Raw genomic sequence first — 27,775 nt, 5'->3', positions numbered from 1 at the left:
TAAGTGTACAAATAGCACAAAAAGGAAATAGGTAGGCAAGAGAAAGAAAGGGAAAATATTCTGTGTTTCTAGTTCTACAAACTAGGCTAGTGGTAAACCATTTAAAATATGTTTTGCCATTTCCAGATCCTTTGCTATGCTCTATGAGCATTTCCATTTGTAAGTACCACAGATTCAGCCTACATATGGTTGAAATCATGTGGATGCTTTCTAGCTTTAAATTTGTCCTTTCAAAAGCTCTACAACTGTGAAGCGAGTTAATAATCTATGTCCTTTGAGCCAGGAAATTATCCACTTAAATATACCACAGCTGGACTTGTGCTGTCAGTTTTGTTCCACATTTTAAGCAAATCATTCTGAAAGTGAAAGCAGTAATGAGGAGGTGGCTGCATTTTTATGCACACTCTGGCAGTATCATGTGGCTTTAAACGGAGGGAAGGAAAAATATAGCTGTTCTGGAAATTTTCTATTTCAAAGGTAAACATTAGGCAAGGTTTTATAGGAGAGAGAGAAAAGGTACTATAGTGTAGAATGTAGCAGCCCACTAGCCAAATGTGTGATGGATGAAAGCTGTCAATTTCCAAACCATTTATAGGAAGCACAATAAATTTAAGATACTTCGTATATGTCTCTGTGTATTCCAGTAGAGCGATTACCTAAAGAAAATATGAGTCCTGTTACATCAAGCCAAAGATCCAACTGCCTTCAAGCTCATTACTATTCCTTGTTCCCAAGTATACCAAAATCCCACTCCTTGTAGTAAAAGTAGGATTCTGACCTGGTATACCTCCTCATAAATTATATGTCATTTTTTCCTTACAAATCAATACTATATTTGCATCTTTTTCATCAAAAAGATCAGATCGCCAATTAACACTTATAATAGTATAAATTATGTCAGATTGTAGCCCCTCACAGGATATCATTGAACATTAATCAATTTATCTTGCAAAAAATGGCAAAAAATCTAGTGGAGGAGGGAGGGGGGAAAGTAAATGAATTAAATTAAACATTAACAAATAAACTCAATTTCTTGACAGTAATTTAATATTTTTGGTCTAACCAGGAACCGGAGGTCTCTAAGCAGATTGCAAATTCGTTTAAATTTTAGAAATGAGGTTTCATGTCACCTACCTTTATCTCTTCCAAATAGTTTTACAGTCTATAAAAAAGCTTTTCTTTTCTTACTGTAACAATTGCAAACATTTCTGCTGCTTGTTACTCACTTAACATGGAGAAATAAGAGAATGGAAACTCCAAAATCTGACACACATTTCCTCAAATGCAAAGCAATTTTTGGAAGTGGATGAAAAGAACTAAACAAAAGACTTGAGCTAAGTGAATGGAATTAAAATGAATGGTGAAATTATTTGGGATGATACCAGCCTGAGGAAGGAGTGCTTTGGAGATTTGTATGGGAATGTGAGTTATGTGGTGAAGAGTATAATTAAAAAAAAACTGTTATAAATGTCAAGAAAGGTTAATGAGAAGTCATAATGTGAGAATGTTGACAGATGTAAAGCTGCAGGTAGAGATAGTGTAACTGTAGAAATGTTGAAATATGTATGTGGTTTGCAACTTGCTTAACATGTGTGCAAAGGCTGCATCTGTGTCTGATGACTGGAAGAATGCTTTTATTGTTCCCCTGTAGCAAAAGTGACTGTAATAACTACAAAGGGATGGGTTTGTTAAGTGTGCCTGGGAGGATGTTAGGCAGGATTTTGATTGAAGAGTAAAAGAGGTGATAATGAGAAAACCTGAAAAATACACTATAGTTTTATGCCAGGCATGAAGTACCCAAATTTTTGCTCTTGTAACAAGTTGTTAAAAATGTAGAGTAGATGGGTCAAAAGAAAGGGAAAGATTGAATAAGATATGTTGGATGGAGTTTATAACATTCTGAAAAAGAATTTGAAAGAACAGAAAGGGGAGACAGGGGTGAGAGTTTTAAATGAGTTGCTGAAGGGTGTGCTTACCATAACTAGCCATTTAAAGCCTATTTTATTTGTTTATATAGCTATGGCATAAGTGAGTTAGTCAAAGTTCCATTTTGTAGTGTTTATTATTGTTGTGTTATTGCTATTATCCCTTTCTAAACTTCTGGAAATATGGCATCATAAGACAATAAAAGGTAAAGGTGTGCTACTCATTTCCAGCTCTAGGGGGTGGTGCTCATGTCCGTTTCTAAGCTGAGGAGTCAGTGTTGTCCAAAGACGTCTCCGTGGTCATGTGGCCGGCATGACTAAATGCTGAAGCTGGAAGAAGAAATGGGAGTTCACTCCATTATGCAGTGCTAGGGATTCAAATCGCTGAACTGCCAACCTTCTGATTGACAAGCTCAGAATCTTAGCCACTGAGCCACCACGACCCATAAGACAATAACTATACCTAAATAAGTAACAATGTCAATAAAATAAATAAAATGCTAGTGTTTTAATTTTACTTAATTTTTACATAACTAAATCTAAATCTTTCTAAAAGTATTTACCTAAAATATCCCATTAGAATGGATTTTCAAGAAATGTCTAAAACCTAAAATCATATTTATGAGAAAAATCCATATATAGTTTACTTTAAAAAGAAAGAAAAGACTAATTCATAGGCATACACACAGACACGCACACAAATAATGTTATGTAATTCAATTATTTTTTAAAATTAGTCCTTTTTAACAGTAGGAAAAGGGGAAAATAAAATTAAATCCCTGGCAGTAAAATCTTTGTTTAAATACAGAAAAAGAGATCACTTCTCCAAGTATTGTATAGCTAACAGCAAAAGAAAGACTTTCAAGGATTATAGCATCAGTTCTAATGCTTGAAACAGTTGTCATTTACTGGAAAAATGATTTTTTTTAAAGGATTTATATAGAAAGCTTGCTGTTTTATTAAACATAAATCTTATTGGAAAGAACCAATAGATTGATGTTTCTTCTTGATTTTGTGCCTGTTTTTTTAGTAATGTCCAAGACATACCAAGATACTGATCTGCTATCTGAGTATGAAAGTAACAGAGTTTTTTTCAGATTTGTAAAAATATGGGAGGAGAATGCAGATTCTGTCTTGATGTCACATGACATGGTCTAATCAATCAGCGCTGGTTTCTGATACAAACTTTATCCTCAGGCCTTTGTTATGGCTGACTGGAAAGGTTTGGGCACATTGCCATAGACATTTCACCAAGCAAATGAGCAGTGAATGGATTTTATTTAAATGTCATGCTACCTTGCAAGATAGTTATATAGTTAATTAGAATTGGGTACCTGTTTGGCTTTCTCAGATGAGATCCAATCTTCACTAAATGTGAATCATTATTATCCTTGCCTTCAAAATTAAAATTATGTGTTCCTAATTATTCTTCTGATATCTCTGAATATCTCTTTTAAATATTGTTAATGAAAGGTAAAATAAGGGTCATATTTTAAAATAAAATATATAATCTAGCACATGATACTTGACCACTTAATGTTAAATATGGAAGTGGTAATAATGTATGAAGCAGAAAAATCTAGATATCGCTTCCGTGTTGCTGGCAACTCTATAAACTTATTTAGTATAAAGTACACTGTTTTCGTTTCTTTAGTTTTGACTTATAAGCATATAAGTTCATCCTCATTTTGTGTTTGTTGAGTCACATCATTCCAAATGAATGCTGAATAAGTGTACTTGCTTTCTACTAAATGACTGTCTACCATGAGGGAAATGGAGGAATACATTTCACAATTTTTTTAAAAAATGCAAGTCTTTCAAAAGTTTCTGAAGTTTTTACATTCCAAATAAGAATGGGACAATTCACAGCAGCCTACTCACCCCAGCCAATGGATCCCAGTTAACTTCCCTGGCCAACTCACCACAGGACCACTCACCGTGGGATATTTCAATGCGAGTAATTCAAGAGAGGCACAAGTAGAATTGCAGTTCACCCCAGTTTTGAGGACTTCTAACTTGATATGGTTCAAAACCAAAGCAAGACAAGGCTTGCTGCTATTCACTTGACCCTCTCTTGAGTTATCCTGTGGTAAGTTGTTCCTCCGCAAAATGGCCAGGTCTGATCGGCTGGGGTGAGTTAGCTATGACCCTTCCAAATTACTTTACATTACACTATAAACTATTTTAGATGGTCTGTAGTTTTAAAAAGCAAGTAAAGAATTATTTACACCATTCTGTGTACAGGTAGTCCTCAAGTTACATTTAGTCATTTAGTGACCATTCAAAGTTACAACAGCAGTGAAAAAAGTGAGTTATGACTGTTTTTCACACCTATGACTGTTGCAGTATCCCCATGGTCACATGATCAAAATTCATATGCTTGGCAACTGATTCATATTTGTGACAGTTGCAGTGTCCAGGGGCATCTGATTACTTTTTATGACCTTGTAGCAAAGTCAGTGGGGAGTCCAGATTTGTTTAACAATCATGTTACTAGATGAACAACTGCAGTAATTTGCTTAACAACTGCAGCAAGAAAGGTTGCAAAATGGGACAAAACTCACTTAACAACTATCTCACTTAGCAACAGAAATGTTGGGGTCAACTGTGGTTGTAAGTTGAGGATTACCTGTCCATCTATCAAGTAAAAAAATACTGCCTAAATAAAATTGGGGGGGGGAATAACTTTTAAATTTAACTTTTTCCTCATGTCATTGATAAAAGTGTTAAAGAAAAGTATTGCCAAATTTCAGTGACTCCAGTTTAGTCAGACACCAGTAAATTCCTAGTTATGAATTCCAAAGCCCTGGCAATCTTTTCCTTAAAATTCTAATCTCACAGTTTACACCAGTGGTAGTCAACCTGGTTCCTACCGCCCACTAGTGGACGTTCCAGCTTTCATGGTGGGCAGTAGGGGTTTTATGAGTCCCCTTTGGGGAAAAGGGCGGCATAGAAATATAATAAATTCAATTCAAATTCAATTCAATTTGTCTGATACTGAAGCACTTTCCTTTTTTAAAATTTAATTGACTTTTTTAAAAAATCATAGCATTATTTAAAAACATTTTCATTAGGTTTTCATAAAATCACCATTACTGTGGAACCGATGGGCAATTAGAAAATTTTACTACTAACAGAGATACAATAGTAGGCGGTAGGTATAAACCCCTGGTTTACACCAACATCACTGCTAGTAATAAATAATAGATATATATATAATGCAGGCAACTTTCAGAGGGTTCAATAAAATGATCAAAGTGCTGTCACAAGGATTAGAAGCAATTTGTAAAACAGAGATCTCCTTTGTGTATGTTGGCATTTGTATATGTATGTTCTCTGAGTGCAGCTCTTAAATTATAAATGAGCAGGGCCCTTTTTAAAGGGGTGTTTACTAAAACAATTGTGCCTTCTTTAGTACCTTGATGGACAGCTTTTTTAGGAACAAAAAGAGTGTAACAATGTAATATTTCTTCCAGGCAGACAGTAGAGCGTGTGGGTTTACAGAACCAACTCCAGGAGCTTCTAGCAACTCAGAGGGCAGATGGAAAATCACAGTCAACATCTTCAAGGTAACTAGGTTTATAAAAGTAGGATTCAGTTTCTGAATAGATATTTCTCATAATTACTATACAACTAAATTATGCCTCAACTAAAATTTTAATCTGAGTTCTTAAAAACTATAACAGAAATATACAATAGAAATTCATATTGAAGGAAAAAGAAAGAGTTTCTGATATGTCAAATGCAAAACTATGATTATTTTGCTTCTACAGAAATTCATAATAGAAAAGGAAAACTTGAGAAAAAGACTTTCTCAACATTAATTGTAATCTCAATAGTAATTTCTCCAGTATCATGTATCTGTAGCATACATAAAGTTTTGAGAAGATCCAAGCTACTAAACTGTATCTAAATCCACATTATTTGGTTCTGTAGTGAATGCAGTTAGTCTGGTGAGATTAATGTCAGGTGCAACGAATCAGAACACTAATTAACCACAGCAGTATGTCTATTTCTATTCATCTATTTACAAAAGCCTCACCAGACTAACTGCAATCACTATAGAACAACCAGATAAGCACTTCAGGGTTAGGAAGTTCTGCTCACCATCACTTCTTACCCCTCATGGATTGCAGGTTAGCCAGCTTCCTAACTCCCACACACACACACACACACACACTTCAACTGCAGATTCCAGCATACCAATGTAGTTACCATCTAAAGTGTAAATTTTAACATTCTAGCTGAATTCTGGTCATTGCTAAGAATTCTGACCTGATACTTGATCTGCCCATGCCAAAATGGAGAAGGCTGCTTCAGATCACTTTTTTAACGTCTTCATCTAAACTTCCTCAAAATGTTCAGAAGCATTCTGTAAATATGTAAAAATGGAGTGGAAATCAGTTATGCTGCTCTACTCATATTAAATTTGAATATAACGGTGAGAAGAATATTTATAGATATCCTGCTCCTTTCCCCCTTCCCAATGTCTTTTCCAGTGTTAACATAAGGGCTATCAACTGAATTGTAAATTCTGAGGCATAGTCATTGCTGTCTTTGCTGGTGATGATGTTAGTATTGTGGTTGATATTAATAATATTATTACTATTCCCATGAAGTCAAAACTATGCTGATTATAATCAAGTATAATATTAGATTTTAATTCACAAGCTATGAACATCTAATATAAATGTTTATTAGAAAATTATTCTGTAGGAGATTAGCAAAAACTGGAAATAATAGATCCTAGCTTGCAAATAGACTTACATTCTTAAATGTAGCATAAATGTGCAAGTCCATAATATATTCTAAGTGGATGAGGTCAAAAATAGAAGGCAATAGGGATGCATAGGAAAGGGGAGGAAAATGTAATGGAAACATCCATGTTGTGTCTGTATAATTTTGATTCTGACCTTCTGTACTATTTTTTTTTCTTTGTCCACTGAAGTTCACCATCATCACCCATTTCTGGCAAACCTCAGTGGAAACAATCTGATACAGATGATGTGACTCCACCAAAAAGTAAACTGAACACTCATGATGGGATTCAGATTCATGGAAGTGCAGGAACTCACCACCCTACTCGGCCGAAGTTGAAAGAGGAGGAATCTGACAAAATCCTGCGCCAGTTGCTGGGGAAAGAAATCTCTGAGAATGTCTGCATGCAGGAAAAATTGTCCTTAGAATTTCAGGATGTTCAGGCTTCCAAGAATACAAAGAAGGTGCCGTTGGAGAAAAAGGAACTGAAATTAGCAAGACTGAAGCATCTAATGCAGAGGTCCCTCAGTGAATCTGACACAGATTCAAATAATTCTGAAGACCAAAAGAACACACCTGTGAAAAGAATTGATAAGCCCAGGCCACGGCCTATAGTGGAAAATACTGAAAGCACTGAGAATTTGCATCTCATGATTAAGAAACATGCTTTGGCATCCGGACGCCGGTTTCCTTTTGGAATTAAAACCTCAAAATCAGTGGATGGTCACAGCCCTTCTCCCACTTCCGAAAGCAGTGATCCTGATAATGAATCCCACTATCAGACTGGAACCGTGTCTCAAAGCCAGGTTGGGGGAGACTCCAATCACGCTAATTCTGATACCACGATTGCTCCCAAAATAGCCACGAGTCCCAAGAGTGCCCTCAAGTCTCCCTCTTCAAAACGCAGGACTGCTCAGAATTCAAAACTCAGGGTGACATTTGAGGAGCCCGTGGTACAGTTAGAGCAAACAGAGATTGGTTTAAATGGAGAGAAGGACAAAGAGCAGAATAAATCTCTTCCACGGCCAATACCTAATGCTGACACTGGGGACCAGCAGAAGCGTCCATTTGGAACATTTCGATCCATAATGGAGACACTGAGTGGCAATCAGAACAATAATAATAATTATCACTCTTCCAGTTTAATCAAGACCTCATCACCCTTTACCTCATTAGGAAGAAAAGCCACAGATAGCAAGGGAAATTCAGCAACTTCTACAAAAGGAAAAAATAAACCAGTGAGTTATTATAAAAGGTTGAGGGAATCCTTGTGCTTTCATCAATAATTTCTGCCAAAAATGAATGCCCAGAATAATGATATATGCATTGCAGGGTTAAATTAATATCAGCTCATCACTGGGGAAACTTAGGGGAGGTAAATGATGATGTGGTAACATCTGGAAGGAGGCAAGGAAAAATTGGAAAGGGTGTAACCCAAAGATTTCTTATTCAGCTTTTTTCAAAATATGGATCATAATGCAAACTTTTTTATTTGCTTGGATGAAGTGATGACAGTAAAAGCCAGCTTGCATTCTCTAGTGCACAGAAGAAATATCAGAGTGTTTTGTTTTATATATAGGTCAGAGATGAAAGGAATATCTCATCATTTTGCTTTGGTATGAATTCAGACTACGAATAGTTTTTATGTAGATGGTTCTTAAAATCCAAACCTCTCAGCAAAAGATAAAATATTCTATATTTCTTATATGCAGAGGGAGAGAGATGCTTGGATAAGAGGAATAAATATTTTATTTGGAATGCATTATAGAAATATTATTAGGGAGGCATATCCATGCAATGCTGTTAAAACCAGAAATAGGAATACAGCCATGTGAAAAAAAAATCTAAACTATAAATACATAAAGCACCAGGGGAGCCAAGCATGGTGTTACATTCTGTTTCCCTTACCTAAATGCTGTGCTTGGCAGCTATTATAATGTGTTAAAACATTCATATGGACTGACATGTTCCAGCTTTGAATGATTTTCTGTTCTATACAAGTGCAAACCTTTCTATTTCAGCATTTATGCTAGGGGAGCAAAAAAAAACATATCCCAGTTATGAAGCACACTGACTTACTTGAAGACATTACTAGCTATTGTATAGAATTATTTAAAAGAGTTTACTTATGTTGAACATTATGTATGAGCGTAAAGCAACTGAAATGCTTACAAAGAGATAGGTGATGGACAAGAATAGGGTAGTTATAAAGCATTGGGTAATGCTGCACCAGAAGTGAAGCAAAAGGATCAGAATTAGGAAGCTAAATTTCAACCTTTATTTATAAGAATGATGACTACCAGAGAAAACACTCAGATTATGGGATTTGTGGAGCACATAATTTGCTTCTAGAGATCCAAAGAAAGGGGAAACACTTCCAAATAAAATTCTGCCACAGAGATGAAAGTTATAGAAGAAAGAAAATAGTGGTATAAAAAAAAGTTTTGTCTAAGGTGCTGACAGAGGTGCCAATACTATAGGGTAGATTCATTTTGCCAGCATTCTTTCCCAGATCCCAAATCCCAATCCACTGAAAATGATAGGAAAAAAGAAAACTGTTCAGTCTATATATTGGGGGGGGGGGTAGGTGGAAGAGAGGGTTGATTTTAAGTAGGAAAATGGTTGGTGCCTAAGGCACCCTTTTCTCCATTTAAAACAGCAATGTTCCAAAAATCTCATGTCCATTTGAGGTATTAGCTCCATCCATTGGCATGCAGATCAAATAATATTTGACCCAACAGAAGCTGCATACTCCTGATCAGGAGATTTGGGAGGCAGCTTTGATAAAATAACTGAGTGGATCACATTTTACAGTCCCATTCCAAGAAAAAGCAAGAATTATATTGATAATTATATTATATTGATATAAAGAAAGTGTGTGCCAAAGGACATCCTGATCTAAGGTGCAATAGATACAGCTCTCCCTTCCATCTACGACTCTGAAGATTCTGCATGCTTTTTTTTCTTTCTTCCATTCAATTATGTCCAATTCTTGGGGAACAACCTGGACAAGTCCCTGCTGTTTTCTTGGCAAGTTTTTTTTCCATTACCTCCTTCCTAGAGCTGAGAGAAATTGACTAGTCCAAAATCACCCAGCTAACTTTGTAGCCAAGATGGGACTGGAACTCACCATCTCCTGCTCCCTAGCCTGATGCCTTAACCACCACACCAAACTGGCTCTCTAGCTGCATGCCTATTTCAATGCCAAATTATAATATAGATGTTCAGGCCATTTGTTGATAGGCTTACCTTTTTAATAGCTGTCTGTATATTGTGCATGTGAGAAGCTTGCTGCATGGCCCTTCAACTGACAAATGCATTGCCCTTCCTTAGGCTCTTTGTTCCAGCTACATCAGTTTTTCCACTCGCATGCAGATTGAAGACCACCTCGATAACAATGCATGGTATGTCCTGATGTAGACTGAAAACATTTTTATTGCTTTTTATTATTTTCTCATTGCATCTACAACTTATAACTGTTCACAACTTGAACTACTGCAACAATTAATGATAACTGTAAAAGAAAAGAAAATTTTGATCTGATAAGTATAAGTATAATCTTTATTGTCATTGTACTTAAATACAACGAAATTGGTCTGATAAAAATATATCATAAACTCTTAAAAACCATTGCTAGTATTCATAGCTGAACTAGCTTAATGGTTCCATAGCACAATGTGCATAAAAAACACTAGTACTCATAAATTCAAAAATGCCCTTTAGTTCAGTTTGGCATTGTGTAGCCTCTTGAATAGAAGTCAAACAGCAGATGAGGATGGAAATTAAATTTCCTCTTATGCATAGGCCAAGTCATTCCACTTATATTCAGAGAAAGTGTGCCTCATGCTCTATTGGCTCATGTCTTTCTAACTTGTCTTTGAACTCTGATTTTCTAATGCAAAAATAATGTTAAGTAGGCCAAAATTAAAGTGTTTTTCTCTTTTCATAAATGTAAATATATTTGGTTGGAACCAGACTTGCATTTCTGTGAATGAACGAATGAATGAATGAAATACTACTTCTGTTTGGAGAGAGAATCAAAGAAACGTTTTCTGCTGGTAAACAATTTTTGCCAAATATCTTTTCTCCTTGCAGCCATCAGCCCTTCCTCTCACATGGTTTTGGAAAGTTTCTCAATTCTCCAGAGTAGTAACTATATAAATAGGCTTATTGCTGTAATCACAAGTCATAACAATGTAGCATAGCGTACAATACAAGAAGACAAAATAAGAAAAATGATAAAAAGAATGCTAGATATAAGAAAATAAGTTCAAAATAAAACCAGGACTACAGTTAGGAACTTTAAAAATGCCTTCATATTTTTAAATGCCAACAAAATAAAACAAGCAACTTAACCACTATTAGTTAAAAATATCTGCAAGAATTTGGATGTTCAAAGACGGAGCCCTTGAGTTCCTCTACCACCATTAATTTGACCCTGATTTTATCATCAATGGGACAGGGGAGGAGATGATGAGAATGATCTCTGCTTGACTGGTACCCCAAGGGCAGAAAAAAGCACATATGTTTTTGTAGGAATTGTACCAGGATGAAAATTTAGATGACTGTACTGCCAGAGTGTATATATTGGCATCCTTTTCAAGATGCCTACCTCTATTCCAAGAACTACCATATTTTTCAGAGTATAAGATGTTCCTTCCCCCCCTAAAAGAGCTTGGAAATGTTGGTGCATTTTATATACCAAATACAGCCATTTTGGCCTCCCAAAGCCCCGCCCCCTGCATCCCATTTTTTTGAAAAACTGTCCCTTTTTTGCAAAAAGAGGGCTTTTTTGCCTTCCCTCAGTCCCCAGCAACCCTCTGCAGGCTTCAGCAAGGCTTGGGCAAGGCAAAAATGCCCCCATTTTGTGAAAAATGGGTGAAAATGGGTCATTTTTCACAAAAACAGAGGCTTTTTTGCCTTTCCTCAGCCCCCAGCAGCCCTCTGTAAGCTTCAGCAGGGTTGGGGCAAGGCAGAAACGGGGGCATTTCTTGCAGAGTGCTGCAGGGAGCTGAAGGAAGGCAAAAACTTTTTTTCTTACTTACCACTTCGAAATCTTGGTGCATCTTATACACTGGTGTGTCTTATAGTCCAAAAAATATGGTATGTTCCCCCAGAGATCTTTTGGAGTAGTTTTTTAAGGCTACCATAAAATCACCAAAAAGGCTCCCACAACCCCCTTCCTCTTACATTTTAAAATTCCACTTACTACAGGTCTGGATCGAACTCAAAATTTCATTTTTTACTGGCCACTCGTTTGGAAAAGATGTGAGCTATAAAGTTGTCCATAAGGTTCAATGCAGCACCAATTTTATAGTTGCTCATATTCTTGGAACTCGGTTATTTTAGCAGCTTATCACCCAATGTAACAAAGAAGTTGGCAATGGTAAAACAAGAATGGCAATAACATTAAAAGTTAAATAATTTTAGTAACAGATTTGGAGGTAGATGTCTTTATTTATGAAATGCATTATAGCTTTTTAAATTCCATACATCCTATCTGCCTTTTTTAGAGAAAAAAAATTATATGCAACTTTAGGGTAGATAGATGATTGATGGATGGATGGATGGATGGATGGATGGATGGATGGATGGATGGATGGATAGATACCTATATCTATTTACCTACCTATCATGTTTTATCTGTGATGAGTATTTTAATTACATTTCTCATGAAAGCTATTATATTACTTTTATTACCTTTGTACTTACTGCATAATGAATCATAATGAATCTACAATTTTGTTGCCCTCAAAGTTAGTCATTTTTAGAAATGAATACTCCTTTTTTCGTTAGATATTTGTGCTCAGATTACCAATATCCATTAGTAATCTGAACACATTATTATCAGCAAGCAAACTTGGTATGAATTACTTGTAGGAAAGAAGGAAGGCTACACATGGCTACAATTTGTAGCGGGCACGATATTAACTTTGTGCTTAAATAAATGCTGCTGTGAACTATAGCATCTTTACAGAAGCTGTTATTTTTGCATTACTTCACCACCACTTCCATTGAAGACAGTAGCAATCTTTTAATATACATCATTAAACATTGGTGGGATTCTACCAGTTAGGGCCAGTTAGGACAAAGTCGTAGCTCCGATGATCAGCTGGGAGTGAACCGGTTCACTCCAACAATCTGGTGGGCTAGGCTGCCTGCCCCTGTGCTATACTGACCTATATCTCCTCAGCTGATTTGCACGGCAAAATGGATTGCCACACCTCAGCTGTGTTACTCCCCAGCAGTAATGCGAAAGGTAAGTATTCTTAAAACTGTGCATGGAGCAAAGCACATGATCACCGAACTGATTGTTAAACCAGCAGGATCCCACCACTGCCTTTAAAGGTGTAATTAAACAGATTACCGTATTTTTTGGAGTATAAGACATACCTTTTCACCTCAAAAAAGAGGCTGAAAATCTGGGTGCATCTTATACATTGAATACAGCATATTTTGCCTCCCGAAACCCCACCTCCTTCAACAAAATGGCCATGCATAGCCTTTAGGAGCCTTGCAGAGTGCTCCTTCGGGGCTGGGGAGGGCAGAAATGAGCAAAAAATGGACTGTTTTCTGCTCAATTTTGCCCCCCCCCCTCCAGCACCCAGGAGCACTCTATAAGCCTCCTAAAGGCTATGCATGCTCTTTTTTTTGACAGAAAATGGACCATTGTTTGCTGAATTTTGGGGTGGCCCACCCTCCCAGGAGCACTCTATAAGCTTCATAAAAGCTATTCATGCCCTTTAAAAAAAATCAGGCCCATATTTGCGAAAAACAGGCCATTTTTGGAGGTGTGCAAAGTGCAAAAACTTTTTTTTAATTTGCCTCTTCAAAACCTTGGTGTGTCTTATACTCTGGTGCATCTTATACTCTGAAAAATACAGTATATATGCAGAGTAGAGGATAAGACTGTCTCTGCTTTTCCCAATATATGAAACAACTTTTTCATTTTTCACTTCATCTGAGAGCAGCTTGTTCCCATCTCTTTAGAATTTAATGTGAGCCATAAGAACCAAGTTAGGTCAGAATTTTCACAAATGATTGCTTATAATTTGATGAGAAACACTGACTATACATTGGCTTAAATCTGAAACTTGCTATTCTATAAATGAAATGTAGCTTCTGTTTGCAGAAAGCATTTGGATCCAGTGAAAGTTCTTCCAGGAGAAAAAGAGGAAAATAGTTTTCTAAAGTATAGTATGGGACTTCAAACACTTCAAAAAGTGCTCCTAAGAATGTGATACTTTCCAGAACCTCATGGTAGTTGGCAGTGGGAGAGTTGGTAAAAATAGTATCACCACTGCTTTTGCGGTAGAACATCCTGTGAACAAAATAAAATTCATAGGTTGTGTTAATTCATCTCTCAGTTTCATAACTACCAATAATGGCTTATCCTAAAAATAGGGTAAATCTTAAGGAGAAAAAAGTGTGAAGAAAATTTTATTTTTGGTCTTTTGTATGCAATCAATATAAGCAGGACCACAAAAAAGAGGGTTTTCTTAGTTAATATTACCATCCCAAAAGTGCTTGCAAGCATTATCCCAAATGTAATATGTGTGTCTATGGTGTGGCTTGGAATTACAGCAAACAAAATATTTGTGAGATAGAAAACATTTGAGCAAGGATGCCTTCTTAACTGGACAAGTTTAGATCATTGTGAAGATTAGCTTAGAAAATACACAATTGTTTTAAATATAGAACAAGCAATCATGCTGAGTATGAAATGTTTTTCTTGGTCAGTTACTTGAGTAACCTACTATTTGAAAATGTAGTAAGAAACAAGACAAAACAACAGATTTGCTATATCCAACTCAAGCATTTCTGGGTTAAATTTCCAATTTGGGGTCTATGTACAAAACACTTTATATATAATCGGCACACAAAAAACCATAGTTTATCTAATAAGCTTTTAAGTTGTATTGTTCATTGTTAAAACACATACTTTGCTTGCATGAAATTCCAGAAAGGACTGTAAAAATCTTGGAATTAGTCCCGATGTATTGAAATAGAAAGAACAAGATGACCTACCCTAGAATACAACATTTTTTCATAAACATTTTTTCAACAATGGAATGGACTGGGCTGAAAGTGTGAGCCTTCAAAGTTGTCAGTTAAAAATGATTGCAATGGGTTTTAGCTTCAATTATGCTATTTATCATATTTGCAAGGAGGGGTTATACATTATGCATGTCTATGTATGCACCCAAAACTTACAATAGCTATAAGGTTTTAAACAAATAACCCACAACTTCTTCTTTAAAAATGCCATCAAAATCACAGAACATGGAATAAAAAGATTAAACCATGGTTTCTGTGTGATGGATCTCACACACACACACACCAAAATCCTCACCACAGCTTTTATTTATCCCAAGAACTGATGTGTTACTATGTTGGATTTCTTGCATTACTCCCATAAAATAGCAGCATAGCCATCAGGGAACGTCTATATTGCATGTCATCCTAGGCATATTTCTGTAGAAATGATAGGGATATTTCATTTATTAATACTTTGTTTTCATTTGGAAATTATCTTCATACCCGAAAACCTGAAGCTACCTGGGGCCTTTTGTACCTAATCATTTATAAATTTGATGCAATTGTATGGAGGCTAAAAACTGAACAGAAAGACTTTATGAACTTCATTTGAACAGTAGTGACTACAATATTTACAAAATTGCAGTGAATCAAACAGCATTGTATTATTTCTTTTTATTTATTGTTTATCTTATTTTTGTACAATTCAAGGAAGGTTTGCATAATGTTTCTTTCTATTTTCCTCAGAACAGAAATCTTGCAAAGTCAGTTGGGCTAAGAGAAAACAATTGAGCAATGGTTTCTGTGTCTAAGGGATGACAAGCACACACGTGCTTCCAATTTCTAATCCAGCACCTTAACCACCACATCAAACTATAGACTAGGGGTGTTCAACCTTAGCAGCTTTAGCAGCTTTAGCAACTTCACAACTATAGCAGCTGGACAACTCTAGCAGGGTTGTGGTCCCCTGCTATAGACAATAGTAACTGACCACATAATCAGGCAATCAGTTAAAAGGAAAGTTAATTGAGATAATTGACAAGCATTGTTTAGATTGGGTTTTGAGAACAAAGAAAATGCTATATACAAGTTTCAGAGGTGAAATTCAGTTGTCTGTCCTACTAATGCATGGTGCAGTTAGCAGTGCTATTATTTAAAAAAAACAGCAAGCTGCTAGTGGCAACTTTTTGTCACACCAATGTATTCATATTTAATTAGAAAATATGGAGAGCGAAATGGAAAGTGACAAGTTCATTACAGATTTTATGATGGTGCTATTATTTAAGATTGTTCTTTCTATTATCAATGAGGAAGGGAGCATGTGTTGAAAGTTGCCTACTGTGAAACAGTTGACCTAGCTAGTTTTCTGTCCAAATTGCAAACCATAGAAGTACAGAGCACTGTGTAAAGTTACTGAATATTTCTGAAATATATCATGGAAGAGGTTTTAATTTTCTTTACTTACATATTCCCCATAGTTTCTCTATAAATGCAAATTCAATTCTTAATTAACAGCTATTTATACAGTGCAAAACCATTTTTGCAAATATATGTATAGTATACAGTTTTTTAATACTATGATTGTATTTGAATAATATAATCTTAATGATCTATGCATTGGGGGATAAACAGCATATTTTACAATTAGTGTCTACTTAGGCAGAATAAAATTATTATGAAAAATTCTGCTTATTATTTGCATACTTTTTAATATCCACATGCATAATAGAAGAACCTCTCATATTCAAATTTAGTTCAGCATTGAAAGATCTGTTAACTCCACATAGTTTATCATTCTGCATATTATGATGTGTATGTGGAAGGGGGGATTTACTGGAATTTAAAATCATTTCTCATTTCCCAATTGTAGATATTTATTCCAGATTGCTTTGGTGGAAATAAATCAATTTTTATAAAAGTTGGATTTTCCCACAAGGTAATTGCCATAGTCCAAGTGAATTCACATACGGTATGCTGTAATTGTCTCTGACAGCAGGATGGATGGAGATTGGAATACAAATAATCTCTGTGGTATTTACTAGCTATAAGATTAAAATTTATCTACATATTTGATAGTCTACCAAATGTCTGTGCCAATCTAAGACTAATGCTACTTTTGGATTATGATTAACTACAGGTTATTTGATCATAAATGTTTCTCTTTTTTTCTCGCTAGGCATAACAGCTACAATGAAAAACCTCAGAGTTTTTACAGCAAAAACTGTTTTGAAGAACCAGAGCTTCAAGAATTGTTCCTTTGACTTAACATTTCATTGGATCTCATAGTCTTCCTCCAAACATGGCCTGAAATCTTCCCTCTTGGAACTCACCCATATGAGATACTAATTTCACCAGCAAAATAACAAACTTTTAGGATGCCTTAAATTTGTAGCCATTAGACAATATACAAAAATTAATCATGTATGTGTCTATGTCACTTTTTGTAAAGTGTTCTGTTTAAGGCAGGGATGAAAAAAGCCATGATTGGAAACCCAGTGATGCAAGGATCCTTCCAAATAATCATCTGACCTCCATTTTTTACATTCTCTGTTGCATGGGTATAATGTAACGTGTCTGTATCTCTTTTTCAAAACCTACTTGTGACTGTTTAAAAAAAGGAAGAAGACAAAAGAAAGGCTCTAAGTACAGATTGACGCTGAGCCAAGGGCAATGGTTCCCTCCCTCCTTTTGGTCCCTATATTTTGTCACTCTTTCTGAATGTTTGTATAAAAGAAAATAAACCAGTATTAACCAAAACAAAGTGCATACATGATCAAATGTGTGTTCTGCTTCATTTCTTTTAATTATCTTTGTGATCTAATTCATTTTAAACACTTTGTGTTTTTTATTTAAATAATCATAGTTAAACTATGGTTAGGATGTTTTTATATTAAATCATTTTTATAGGGATGCTAATGTTTTGACCTCTGATCATCATTTTGTTTGATGCAGTTTTGGCCTCTGATCATCATCATCTTTACCATCATCAAAAAACTATATAAATTAGAATGAGGATTTGTTCCACTAGTATTCAGACAGCTCATTGAAAAGTAGATATAGAGTCCATAAAGTGAGATAACAGCTCAAGTACAACAACATTGAATCTATTTGAGTAGATACACCTTCTGTCCCAAAGTCAAGTGAACTTGTGTTCCATTGTTCATGCAGCACCTACCTAAAACATTAATACAGCAAGGCAGGCTGTATTAACAAGGAGTTAAGCTTGATGTTGCATTATAATCTCTAAATACAACTTTGGATGGATTTTATAAGCAAGTAATTCAGTCTAAAAGAAATAATCTATATAGGAAGGCTTTTGTGTATTCTTTCAGTTCAGTCTTATCTCCTGGCAACTGCCTGGACAAGACTTCAATTTTTTGGGCAAGGTTTTTCAGAAGTGATTTGTCATTGTCATAGAGCTGAGAGACAATGACTAGTCAGACTGCCAGTTGGCCTTGTACCTAAGGCAAGACTAGAACTCATAGTCCCACAATGTTTAGCCTAATGCCATATATATACTCCAAATTGGTCATCTTAAAACTTACTTAAAACATTTGCATTATTTTACTACTGAAAGTTCAAGTGATATCATAGTCATTTCTAGTTCTTGCAGTTACTCTGTCATATTCAATGTCTGAGAATTTTGCACAAGGCTAGGAAAAATGATAGTGTCATTCAACATAAACTGAGTTTGATTAAATAATTAACTCAGGTCACATATTGTAAGCCATGGGTACATCAAATTGTGGTTTATTTTCTAAATGACATCTGGCTAAATTACTAGACTAAGCCATAAATTGTTATAGTTTCTATAAGTATAATGGGTTATTCACATACTGTAACATATTCAACCCAAATTTTTTTTTGACAAAACTCAATGATTGATTGCATCCAGGCATGGCATTAAATTGTGATTTTCTAACTGGTTATATTGTTAGGCACCCTTACTGATATACTATCTAATCCTGGCTTGCTTTAAGTGGCATGAAAGACTAGTTGGACTGATCCACATGCACTGAGTTTGTTTTGACTTTTCTAAAATCATTTTGAGAAATCTTTTAAAGTATGTAAATGTATTTTTCCCTTCACTTTGTTTTTCCATATTTTTTCACAATTATTAAAATGTTGGAAAAATACCAAAAACTTCAATAGAACTAAGATTACATCTTTTTCAACACCAAATATTTCATATTTATTGGACTTCACTGCATATAGAAATAGTTATATTGTTGGAACTGCAATGAAATTAATGCTTTATTTAAACACATGTTTCGACAGAGTCCCAAGAATTGTTCCATTCAGGAAAGTTCAGTTTTGAAATTCAATATTTTCAGAAGTCTACATTCTTTTGAAGTTCATTCCTATCCCATCACAAGTTGACATCTGAACAAAGAAAATCTATGTGGTTACCCTACTTAACAGCTAAAAGCATTGTTCAGCATTGGGAATATAAATTTAGGACTTCCAATAGACTATAGAGCTGATATTACCAGCAACATATGAATCAATATATTATCAAAATAGATTAGCTATGGAAAATTGTAATAAATTGTGATTTTTATTCTTTGAAATATTTATTGTAGAACAATTATGTAAGTATGTGTTTCTGTGAGTATTTGTTCCGTGTGTTTTTGTTTCTTGTATTATTTCTTTGTTCGTTTTTTTCTTTTCAATTAATAACAAAGATTTTTTGAAGTACAAAAAACAGAACAGAAAGGGGTCAGCTCTTCAGGAGCTAACTCTGACCAACAGAGGAATTGATCTGTGGAGTGCAATTGTCAGGCTCCATGGGGGAAAGCAACCATGTCATGCTGAGGTTTAGAATAACTGGGGCAGGAAAAGTTTAGAACATGTATTGAATTTGAGGAAGGTTTAATACATCGAGATCAAAGACTAGCATTGCACCATGGGTCAAAATCCTGAAAGATAAACAAGAAGATTGGATGAGCATGAAAAACAAATTGCTGAAAGCCTGCATGTAAATAATCCTAACATGAAGAAAAATGGGAAAAGCTTTAAAAGAGCTATAAACAGTCAGTTCACTGTCAAGCTGAAAAGCAAAAGGGAGGTACCGTATATAAAAACGCCTTCATAACAAAGGAATACAAACTGGTAGCTCAGGCTTGTAGAAATGTACTTTAGGCTGAACCTCAGAGAGGAGAGGCTGGAAAGTACCCCAAATGTAGTAAGAGACTCAGGAGAAACATTGGCACTTAAAGAAAAGTTGAATAGGCTTCTCTGTTTTTGGGTAGTAATCTGAAGTAATAGGATGAAGACAGAACTTCTTAACACATTACTTGTGCCTTTCATCTCTGCATAGTCTCTTAAAGCAGTGTTTTTCAACCACTGTGCCGCGGCACACTAGTGTGCCGTGACATAGTGTAAGGTGTGCCGTGGGAAAATTACTTTATATATAGTCAATATAGGCACAGAGTTAAAATTTTTTAACATTTTCTAATGGTGGTATGCCTCGTGATTTTTTTTCATGAAAAAAGTGTGCCTTTGCACAAAAAAGGTTGAAAAACATTGTCTTAAAGGATTGGAAAAAGAAGGAGCATGTTTCAAGATTGATAAAAGTACATAAATTCCGCCCCCCCAATTATTAGTTCAAATGAATTTCCTGGGCCAGATGATGTACCAACCAAGATGTTAAAAGTGGCAGAAACATTCAGAATCACCCACTATAATCGTTGAAAACACACAGAGAAATGCTCAGCAGCCAAAAGATTGGAAATGAAGAAGTCATGTCAGACCAAACTTGTCTCTATTTATGACCAAGGGACTAGTCTGATACACAAAGAGAATGCTGTGGGTGTAGTGTGCCTTGATCTCAATCTAGCATTTTCCAGAGTTTCTTATGATGTTATTGTGTGCAAGGCAGATCAATGTGTGTTAGAGAATAGTGCAATACAGTGAATTTGAAACTGGTTAAGCAGCCACACAGAAAGGATGCTTATTACAGTCATCCATCTTTGGGGAGTGCAGTAGTGTGAATGAATGTAACACCTTTCTACAACTATATAAGCTAGAGAGCTCCTTCTGCAGGAGTGTGTGGCTAAGCTCAGCAGCTGCTGCAAAATCCTGGGTAAAGATGGTTTTAGTCTAAGGAGCTGCTATATTCATATCCCTGCCTGTTTCAAAGCATATTTAACTAGTGATCCACTGACGTGGTCCTCATATTCTTTGCATATTCTTTGGATGATGTAGCATCAATACGAAGTGCCCATTAGGGGAACTAGGAAAAGTATTACATTATTCAATACAGTGTCTTGTAGCATTGCAAGGGTGTATTTTAATGAAGTTTTGTGCCTGATAGTGCAGACAATGGAATGAACTGCAGCCCAGAAATGGCAGTGTCAGAATCAGTGGCCTCTAATTAGTTTTTGGCTGTGGTTTGCTTTCCAAGCTTGTTTCAATTCAGTTTCTGAGATGTTTCGTTTCCTGACTAGGTAACATCGTCAGCAGGTTATCATCATAACCTTTAATTAGTTTCTGAAATGCTAAAAACTTGGTTCTTTAACAAGGAATAGATTGAAATGGCTTCTTCTCTTTAAATATCAATACTTATAACATTAATAACACTAATCTTAGATGTATTTTAATCATTTTATCAGTATGGCCATTATTGTTTTAATGCAGTTTTTTCTGGTATTTTTCTTGTCATTTTATTTTTTCCTTCTTATTTTTTTTCCTTCCTTTATTTTTGTTTTGTTTTGATTGTTTAATATAAGGTTTTCTCCTTTCTTTCTCCATTTACAGCTTTCTCCTAATAATCTAGCTAGGTTTGTTTTGTTGTTGCAATGTTTTTGAAGTTCAGCTGAACAAATAGTAGCAGCTATAGGAAGGGTCTGTATTTCCTTCTGTGTAATGGAATGACTTGTTGTATTTTGTGTACAGTGCGAAAGCAAGGGGTGAGCTGCATACATTTTGTTCTGGGACAGATGAGAAAGAATGCTCAGAATGGAATACTCAGTACTATTCTGAGCTGCTACCCACCATCTCTCTGGTAAGGATACCAGAATTTCTGTGGTATTCCCATCCCTGATTTTACTTTTTTAACTTATTCTCCCACATTAGAATTCATATAAGTTCTTTTTTGGGAGCATTATTAGGGCAGCAAAAAGATCTCACATTGCCACCTTGGTTGCGTCCGCTGAGTCCCGCCCAGCCGCCCTGTTTAGGATAACCCGCTCCCTCCTAAATAGGAGGGATACGGGGGAACCCTTGCAGGGTAGAGCTGAGGATTATGCCCAATTCTTAGCGGACAAAATTGCTCGGTTTCAGTCGGATTTGGACTCCATCCGTGCAGTTCCAGCCGAGGCACAAGAGAATGAATTGGAAGACCACCTCTGGGTTGAGTTTCAGGATGTTGCCCCTGGGGATGTGGACAAGGCCATGAGAGCTGTGAGTGCCTCCACCTGTGTACTGGACCCGTGTCCCTCATGGCTGGTTGCCAACAGCAGTGAGGTGACACGAGGCTGGATCCAGGCGGTTGTTACCGCCTCTCTTTGGGAGGGGCACTTCCCCGCCGCACTTAAAGCGGCGGTGGTGAAACCCCTCCTGAAGAAGCCATCTCTGGATCCAGCTGTTCTTAACAACTATCGACCAGTCTCCAACCTCCCTTTTGTAGGGAAGGTTGTCGAGAAGGTGGTGGCCTTCCAGCTCCAACGGTCCTTGGAGGAAGCAAGCTATCTCGACCCCTTCCAGTCAGGCTTCAGACCCGGTTACAGCACAGAAACCGCTTTGGTCGCATTGACCGATGATCTCTGGAGAGCCAGAGACCGAGGCCATCCCTCTATCCTGGTTCTCCTCGACCTCTCGGCGGCTTTCGATACCATCGACCATGGTATCCTTCTGCGACGACTGCGGGAGGTGGGGGTGGGAGGCACTGTTTTGCAGTGGTTCTCCTCCTACCTCTCGGACAGGTCGCAGTCGGTGTTAGTGGGGGGGCAGAGATCGACCCCTAGGCCCCTATCATATGGGGTGCCGCAGGGTTCGGTCTTATCCCCCCTACTATTTAACATCTACATGAAACCGCTGGGTGAGATCATTCGGAGGCACGGGATAAAATACCATCAATACGCAGACGATACTCAGTTGTATCTGTCCGCCCCGTGCCAACTCAATGAAGCGGTGGACGTGATGAGCCGAGGTCTTGAGGCCGTTATGGACTGGATGAGGGCTAACAAGCTTGTACTCAACCCGGAGAAGACCGAGTGGCTGTTGTGTTTCCCTCCCAATAATTCGATCAGTGTTCCATCACTCAGGCTGGGGGGTCAAACTTTATACCCCTCAGAGAGGGTTCGCAACTTGGGAGTCCTCCTGGATCCACAGCTGACTTTCGACCATCATCTGATGGCTGTGACCAGGGGGGCATTTGCCCAGGTTCGCCTGGTACGCCAGTTGCGACCCTACCTGAATCGGGAGGCCCTCACAACAGTCACTCGGGCCCTTGTGACCTCTAGGCTGGAATACTGCAATGTGCTCTACATGGGGCTGCCCTTGAAGAGCATCCGGCGACTTCAGCTAGTCCAGAACGCGGCCGTGCGAGTGATTGTGGGTGCACCTCGGTTCGCCCACATAACACCTATCCTCCGCGAGCTGCGCTGGCTACCTGTTGATCTCCGGGTGCGCTTCAAGGTGCTACTTGTCACTCATAAAGCCCTCCATGGTAGTGGATCTGCGTACTTGAGAGACCGCCTCCTGCCAATTACCTCCCTGTGACCAATTAGATCGCATAGATTAGGCCTCCTCCGAGTACCATCTGCCAGTCAGTGTTGACTGGCAACCACACGGAGGAGAGCCTTTTCAGTAGTAGCTCCGACCCTTTGGAACGATCTCCCCGTGGAGATTCGTACCCTCACCACCGTCCAGACCTTCCGCACAGCCCTTAAGACCTGGCTAGCCCGTCAGGCCTGGGGATAAAGATAATCTGTCTCCACCCGAATGATGAATGAATGTTGTTTACTATTTTACCTTTATGTACTATTTTGTGTCTATTGTCTGTACCCTCCCTTCCCCATTTTATGTAAGCCGCCCTGAGTCCCCTCAGGGAAAAGGGCGGCCTATAAATATTAATAAAATCACTAAAAAAAAAAAATCACTAAAAAAATTATCAGGTATTGAGCAAACCCCCCAAGACCCTTTATGTAATTTTTCCTAAAATTCTGTTGACTTGAAAGAATGATAAAGAAATGATAAAGAATAAATAAATATCTAAATAGTAAATAAGAGCATATAAAGATATAAAGATTTTAATAAATAATAATATAAGATAGAGTGTAAAAAAATAAAAAATAAGAAAAATAAACAGAGAGATAACCCTACATTCACTTACACTGATGGTGTTACGTAGTGAGTAATGAAACAACTGCAAGAAAACTAAGCTCAGAAAATACCAAGGACACAGTTTTACACTATTCAACCCTGAGTTACATATTTTCTCTATTGGAATAAAAATAGTTATTTGCTTTTATAATTCTACTTTGTCTAACAGTAAAATCTCCAATGTTAAAGATTCTGAATCACTAACTAAAATGTAAATTTATCATGAACCTTATGGACATTAATAGCGTACCATCCTTTTGATGGCTGAAAAGTAAATGCAAAGTCGATTTTCTTTAGAATAGGATTTTTAAAACATGGCAACTTTAAAATGGATGGACTATAACTCCCAGAATTCCCCAGATACCACTTTAATTGAAAAAGATAGAGGCATATACAGCAATGTATAGTAAAATGGATATCTAAAACCAAGTAGCAGATTTCTCCCTACCATCTATAAAGCAAGCCCTTATTCTTTTTCCATCTAACTTCTGCAACAAAGCTCAAAGCCAAATTAAGAAAAGATTCTTTAAAATTAGTCTGATTCCTGAGTCATTCTCACTGCAACTGGCAGCTTCAAAACTAATCTGGGCTGATTTTGAAAAAAAGCTAAACAGGGTTGTACCAGGTTAATGGTACAAATGGGAGGCCACCAGGAAAGTCCAGGGTTGTAGGTTAGGTTGGGTAGTTAGAAAACATCCCAGAAGAGAGTGACAAATCACTGATTCATTGGCATATTTTGCATTTCCCTATTGGTCAGCTGGAGGGACCATTGATTGGCTCATGGTGTTCTCAACTGTTTGTAGTAGGCAGAAGTAAAGATGATTGTGGGTTGGCATCAGCTAAAGTTGAACTAGTTCCAGAATTGGCAAACTCCAATACCACAAGAAAATGAGAGGGCAGAGTGAAGTAGAACTTCCATTCCTCTCTTCAAAAAATCTGGAAATGGATAGTTTTTCAAAGAATCTGGCATCCATTGAGCTTCTGCCCTGATATAAAAAGAAAAAACAGATATAGCTTGAAATGATATCTAGTAATTGCCCCCAGCCATGATGGGAAAGATAAGACACAAACACGTGTACATACATAGATATATATCATAACAGAAGGATGTCCCTATAAAGAATCATCAATAATTTTTTTTTTGCTTCAGTTCCAGCTCTTTTCAGTAATGAGAGGTTGAGAAAAACCTATATTCTGGCAGAATATTTATAGGCCCCAAACTGAATATGCTTAACATATGTGGAATCTGTTCTGAACAGTTTTCCAGATTAGAACCAGACTACAGCTGACATGAGCAAAGCAGATGGTGGGAGGGGGGCTTGCTGATCAACCCCCTTCTGTTGGGAAGCTTCAATGCTGTCTTCTGAGCTTGTCCAATTATTATTTTATTGGGCAACAAATGTGAATTTGTTATGTTATGTGGAATCCAAATGCCTTTCAAACAGTTCATCTTATCTGTTGCAAAGAAATCACATTTTCTAAATAGAAATACGTTACAACTGGAAAATTTAGATAAAGCCCGTTGCAGCAAATTGTGGGTGGGATTATAAAATATATATAATCCTTCTTCTCACAATACTGTTTCACCTCTATGAGTGATTAAATATATAAGGGAAAGGTTGAACCCCAACAAGATTTAGCTTTGCGGTATGCAAACCCAAACATTATGGCTTGGGCTATACATCACATAAAAATTGTAACATAGTTTGTTCATAATGTAGTATAAACTATGTACCCAGTTGCTGTAGTCTGTAAGGTATGGCTTAGCAAAATATATGAACATTGCTAATACTTTGTGTTTAGAATACCTAATTCATGAAATTATAGCTTAGTGTAATGAGAAAACCAAGTAAAAAGATGTACAGGAAGTCCTCGACTTACAACAATTCATTTAGTGACAGTCTATTGAGATTCTCAGTCATCCAGGTCATGGTAGTCCCTGCTTTGTTCAAGAGGCAACTGGACTTTCTGGTTGTTCTTTGAAGACTTTTTGCTTGTCATCTAAGAAGAAGAAGCTTCTTGGATGAGAAGTAAAACATCTTCAAAGAAAAAACCCTCAGAGAGGGTTCGCAATTTGGGAGTCCTCCTGGACCCACAGCTGACTCCAGAACACCATCTGTCAGCTGTGACCAGGGGGACCTTTACCCAGGTCCGCCTGGTGCACCAATTGCGACCCTACCTGGATCGGGAGGCCCTTCAGACAGTCACTCATGCCCGTGTGACCTCAAGACTGGATTATTGTAATGCGCTCTACATGGGGCTGCCCTTGAAGATTGTTCGAAGACTCCAATTAGTCCAGAATGCAGCCGCGTGAGCGATTGTGGGTGCACCAAGGTACACCCACGTTACACCTATCCTCCGCGAGCTGCACTGGCTACCTATTAGTCTCCAAATCCGCTTCAAGGTGCTGGTCGCTACCTATAAAGCCCTACATGGCATCGGACCTGGGTACCTGAGAGACCGCCTCCTGCCGATTACCTCTCTCAGACCAATTAGATCGCACAGGTTAGGTCTCCTCCGGATTCCATCTGCCAGCCAATGTCGGCTGGTGACTCCCCGGGGGAGAGCCTTCTTTGTTGCTGCTCCGGCCCTCTGGAACGAGCTCCCTGTTGAGATCCGGACCCTTACTACCCTCCTGGCCTTCCGCAAAGCCACCAAGTCCTGGCTGTTCCAGCAGGCTGGGAGGAGCTGAGAAGCATCTACCTCCACGGAAATTGTGAATGTTGGTTTTGTTTTTAATATGTTGTCTTTGTCTCGTTTTCCCCCTTTCCCTTGTCTTTTGTGAGCCACCCGGAGTCCTCCGGGAGTGGGCGGCATACAAGACAAATAAATAAATAAATAAAAAACAGAAAGTCCAGTTGTCTCTTGAAAAAGCACCTTTGGGCCATTTAGTTCAAAGTTACAACAGCATTGAAAAAAGTGACATGAAGTTTTTCAGACTTACAACCATTGCAGCAGCCCCATGGTCATGTGATCAAAATTGGACTCTTGGCAACTAGTTCATATTTATGAGAGTTGCAGTGTCCTGGGCTCATGTGACTTTTTGACAAGAAATGTCAGTGAGGAAATCAGATTCACTTAACAATTGTGTTACTAACTTAACTACTGCAGTGATTCACTTAACAGCTGTACCAAGAAAGGTCGTAAAATGGGGCAACATTCATTTAACAAGTGTCTCACTTAGCAATAGAAATATGGGCCTCAGTTGTGGTCGTAGGTCTATGACTATCTGTATAAGCTGACTAGATTTATTCCATTGCCTCACGTACAGTTCATCCATATCCTTCTTGTGCCACAATTTCTAGTCAGGAGACTAATTGCATTTTAGGAGAAAAATCCCAAAGCAGTGATTACCAATTCTATTTCTGTGTTAGAATCTCAGATACAGGATTGTTTCAGGGAGGAAGTGGCAGATCAAGAAAGTCAAGATGGCAGTAATGACAACCAAAAAAAAGGGCCCAGGACTTTGATTATGGAGTCACAACTGCCAACTTAACATTCTTGACATTCCCTTCCCCCCAGCAGACACCCCTGTTCAGCTAAACCATCTCTGGTACAAATCTCATTTGATCTCTTTATGTGAATTCAAAGAGGTAAACTTTCTAGATAGGAATCACATCTCAGTAGATGTATCCCAGCATCCCATAATAAAAAGAAAGAAACATTAAAGCTGTTTGGTTAATTTCTGACATTAGCCATCAATGTGTTAAACAAAAACAAACTGGATT

The 27,775-nt window shown here is 37.4% G+C and overlaps 1 protein-coding gene across 1 annotated transcript in view; it reads left to right on the top strand.

Annotated features, from left to right (window-relative positions):
- The window catches only part of SNCAIP (synuclein alpha interacting protein), a 52,979-nt gene extending 35,523 nt beyond the window's left edge, over positions 1 to 17,456 (top strand). Inside the window, exons 8-11 of the mRNA XM_032212674.1 lie at positions 5,402 to 5,494; positions 6,874 to 7,921; positions 10,017 to 10,087; positions 16,897 to 17,456. Coding sequence (XP_032068565.1) covers positions 5,402 to 5,494; positions 6,874 to 7,921; positions 10,017 to 10,087; positions 16,897 to 16,981 — 1,297 coding nt within the window. The 3' untranslated portion in view covers positions 16,982 to 17,456. The remainder of the gene's footprint in view (positions 1 to 5,401; positions 5,495 to 6,873; positions 7,922 to 10,016; positions 10,088 to 16,896) is intronic.
- The last annotated feature ends 10,319 nt before the right edge of the window (positions 17,457 to 27,775 follow it).

The sequence above is a fragment of the Thamnophis elegans genome, chromosome 3 (assembly GCF_009769535.1).
Source record: "Thamnophis elegans isolate rThaEle1 chromosome 3, rThaEle1.pri, whole genome shotgun sequence".
NCBI classification, from domain to species: domain Eukaryota; kingdom Metazoa; phylum Chordata; class Lepidosauria; order Squamata; family Colubridae; genus Thamnophis; species Thamnophis elegans.
Note: the sequence above shows the minus strand (reverse complement) of the source record. Positions and strands in the feature narration are given on the sequence as shown.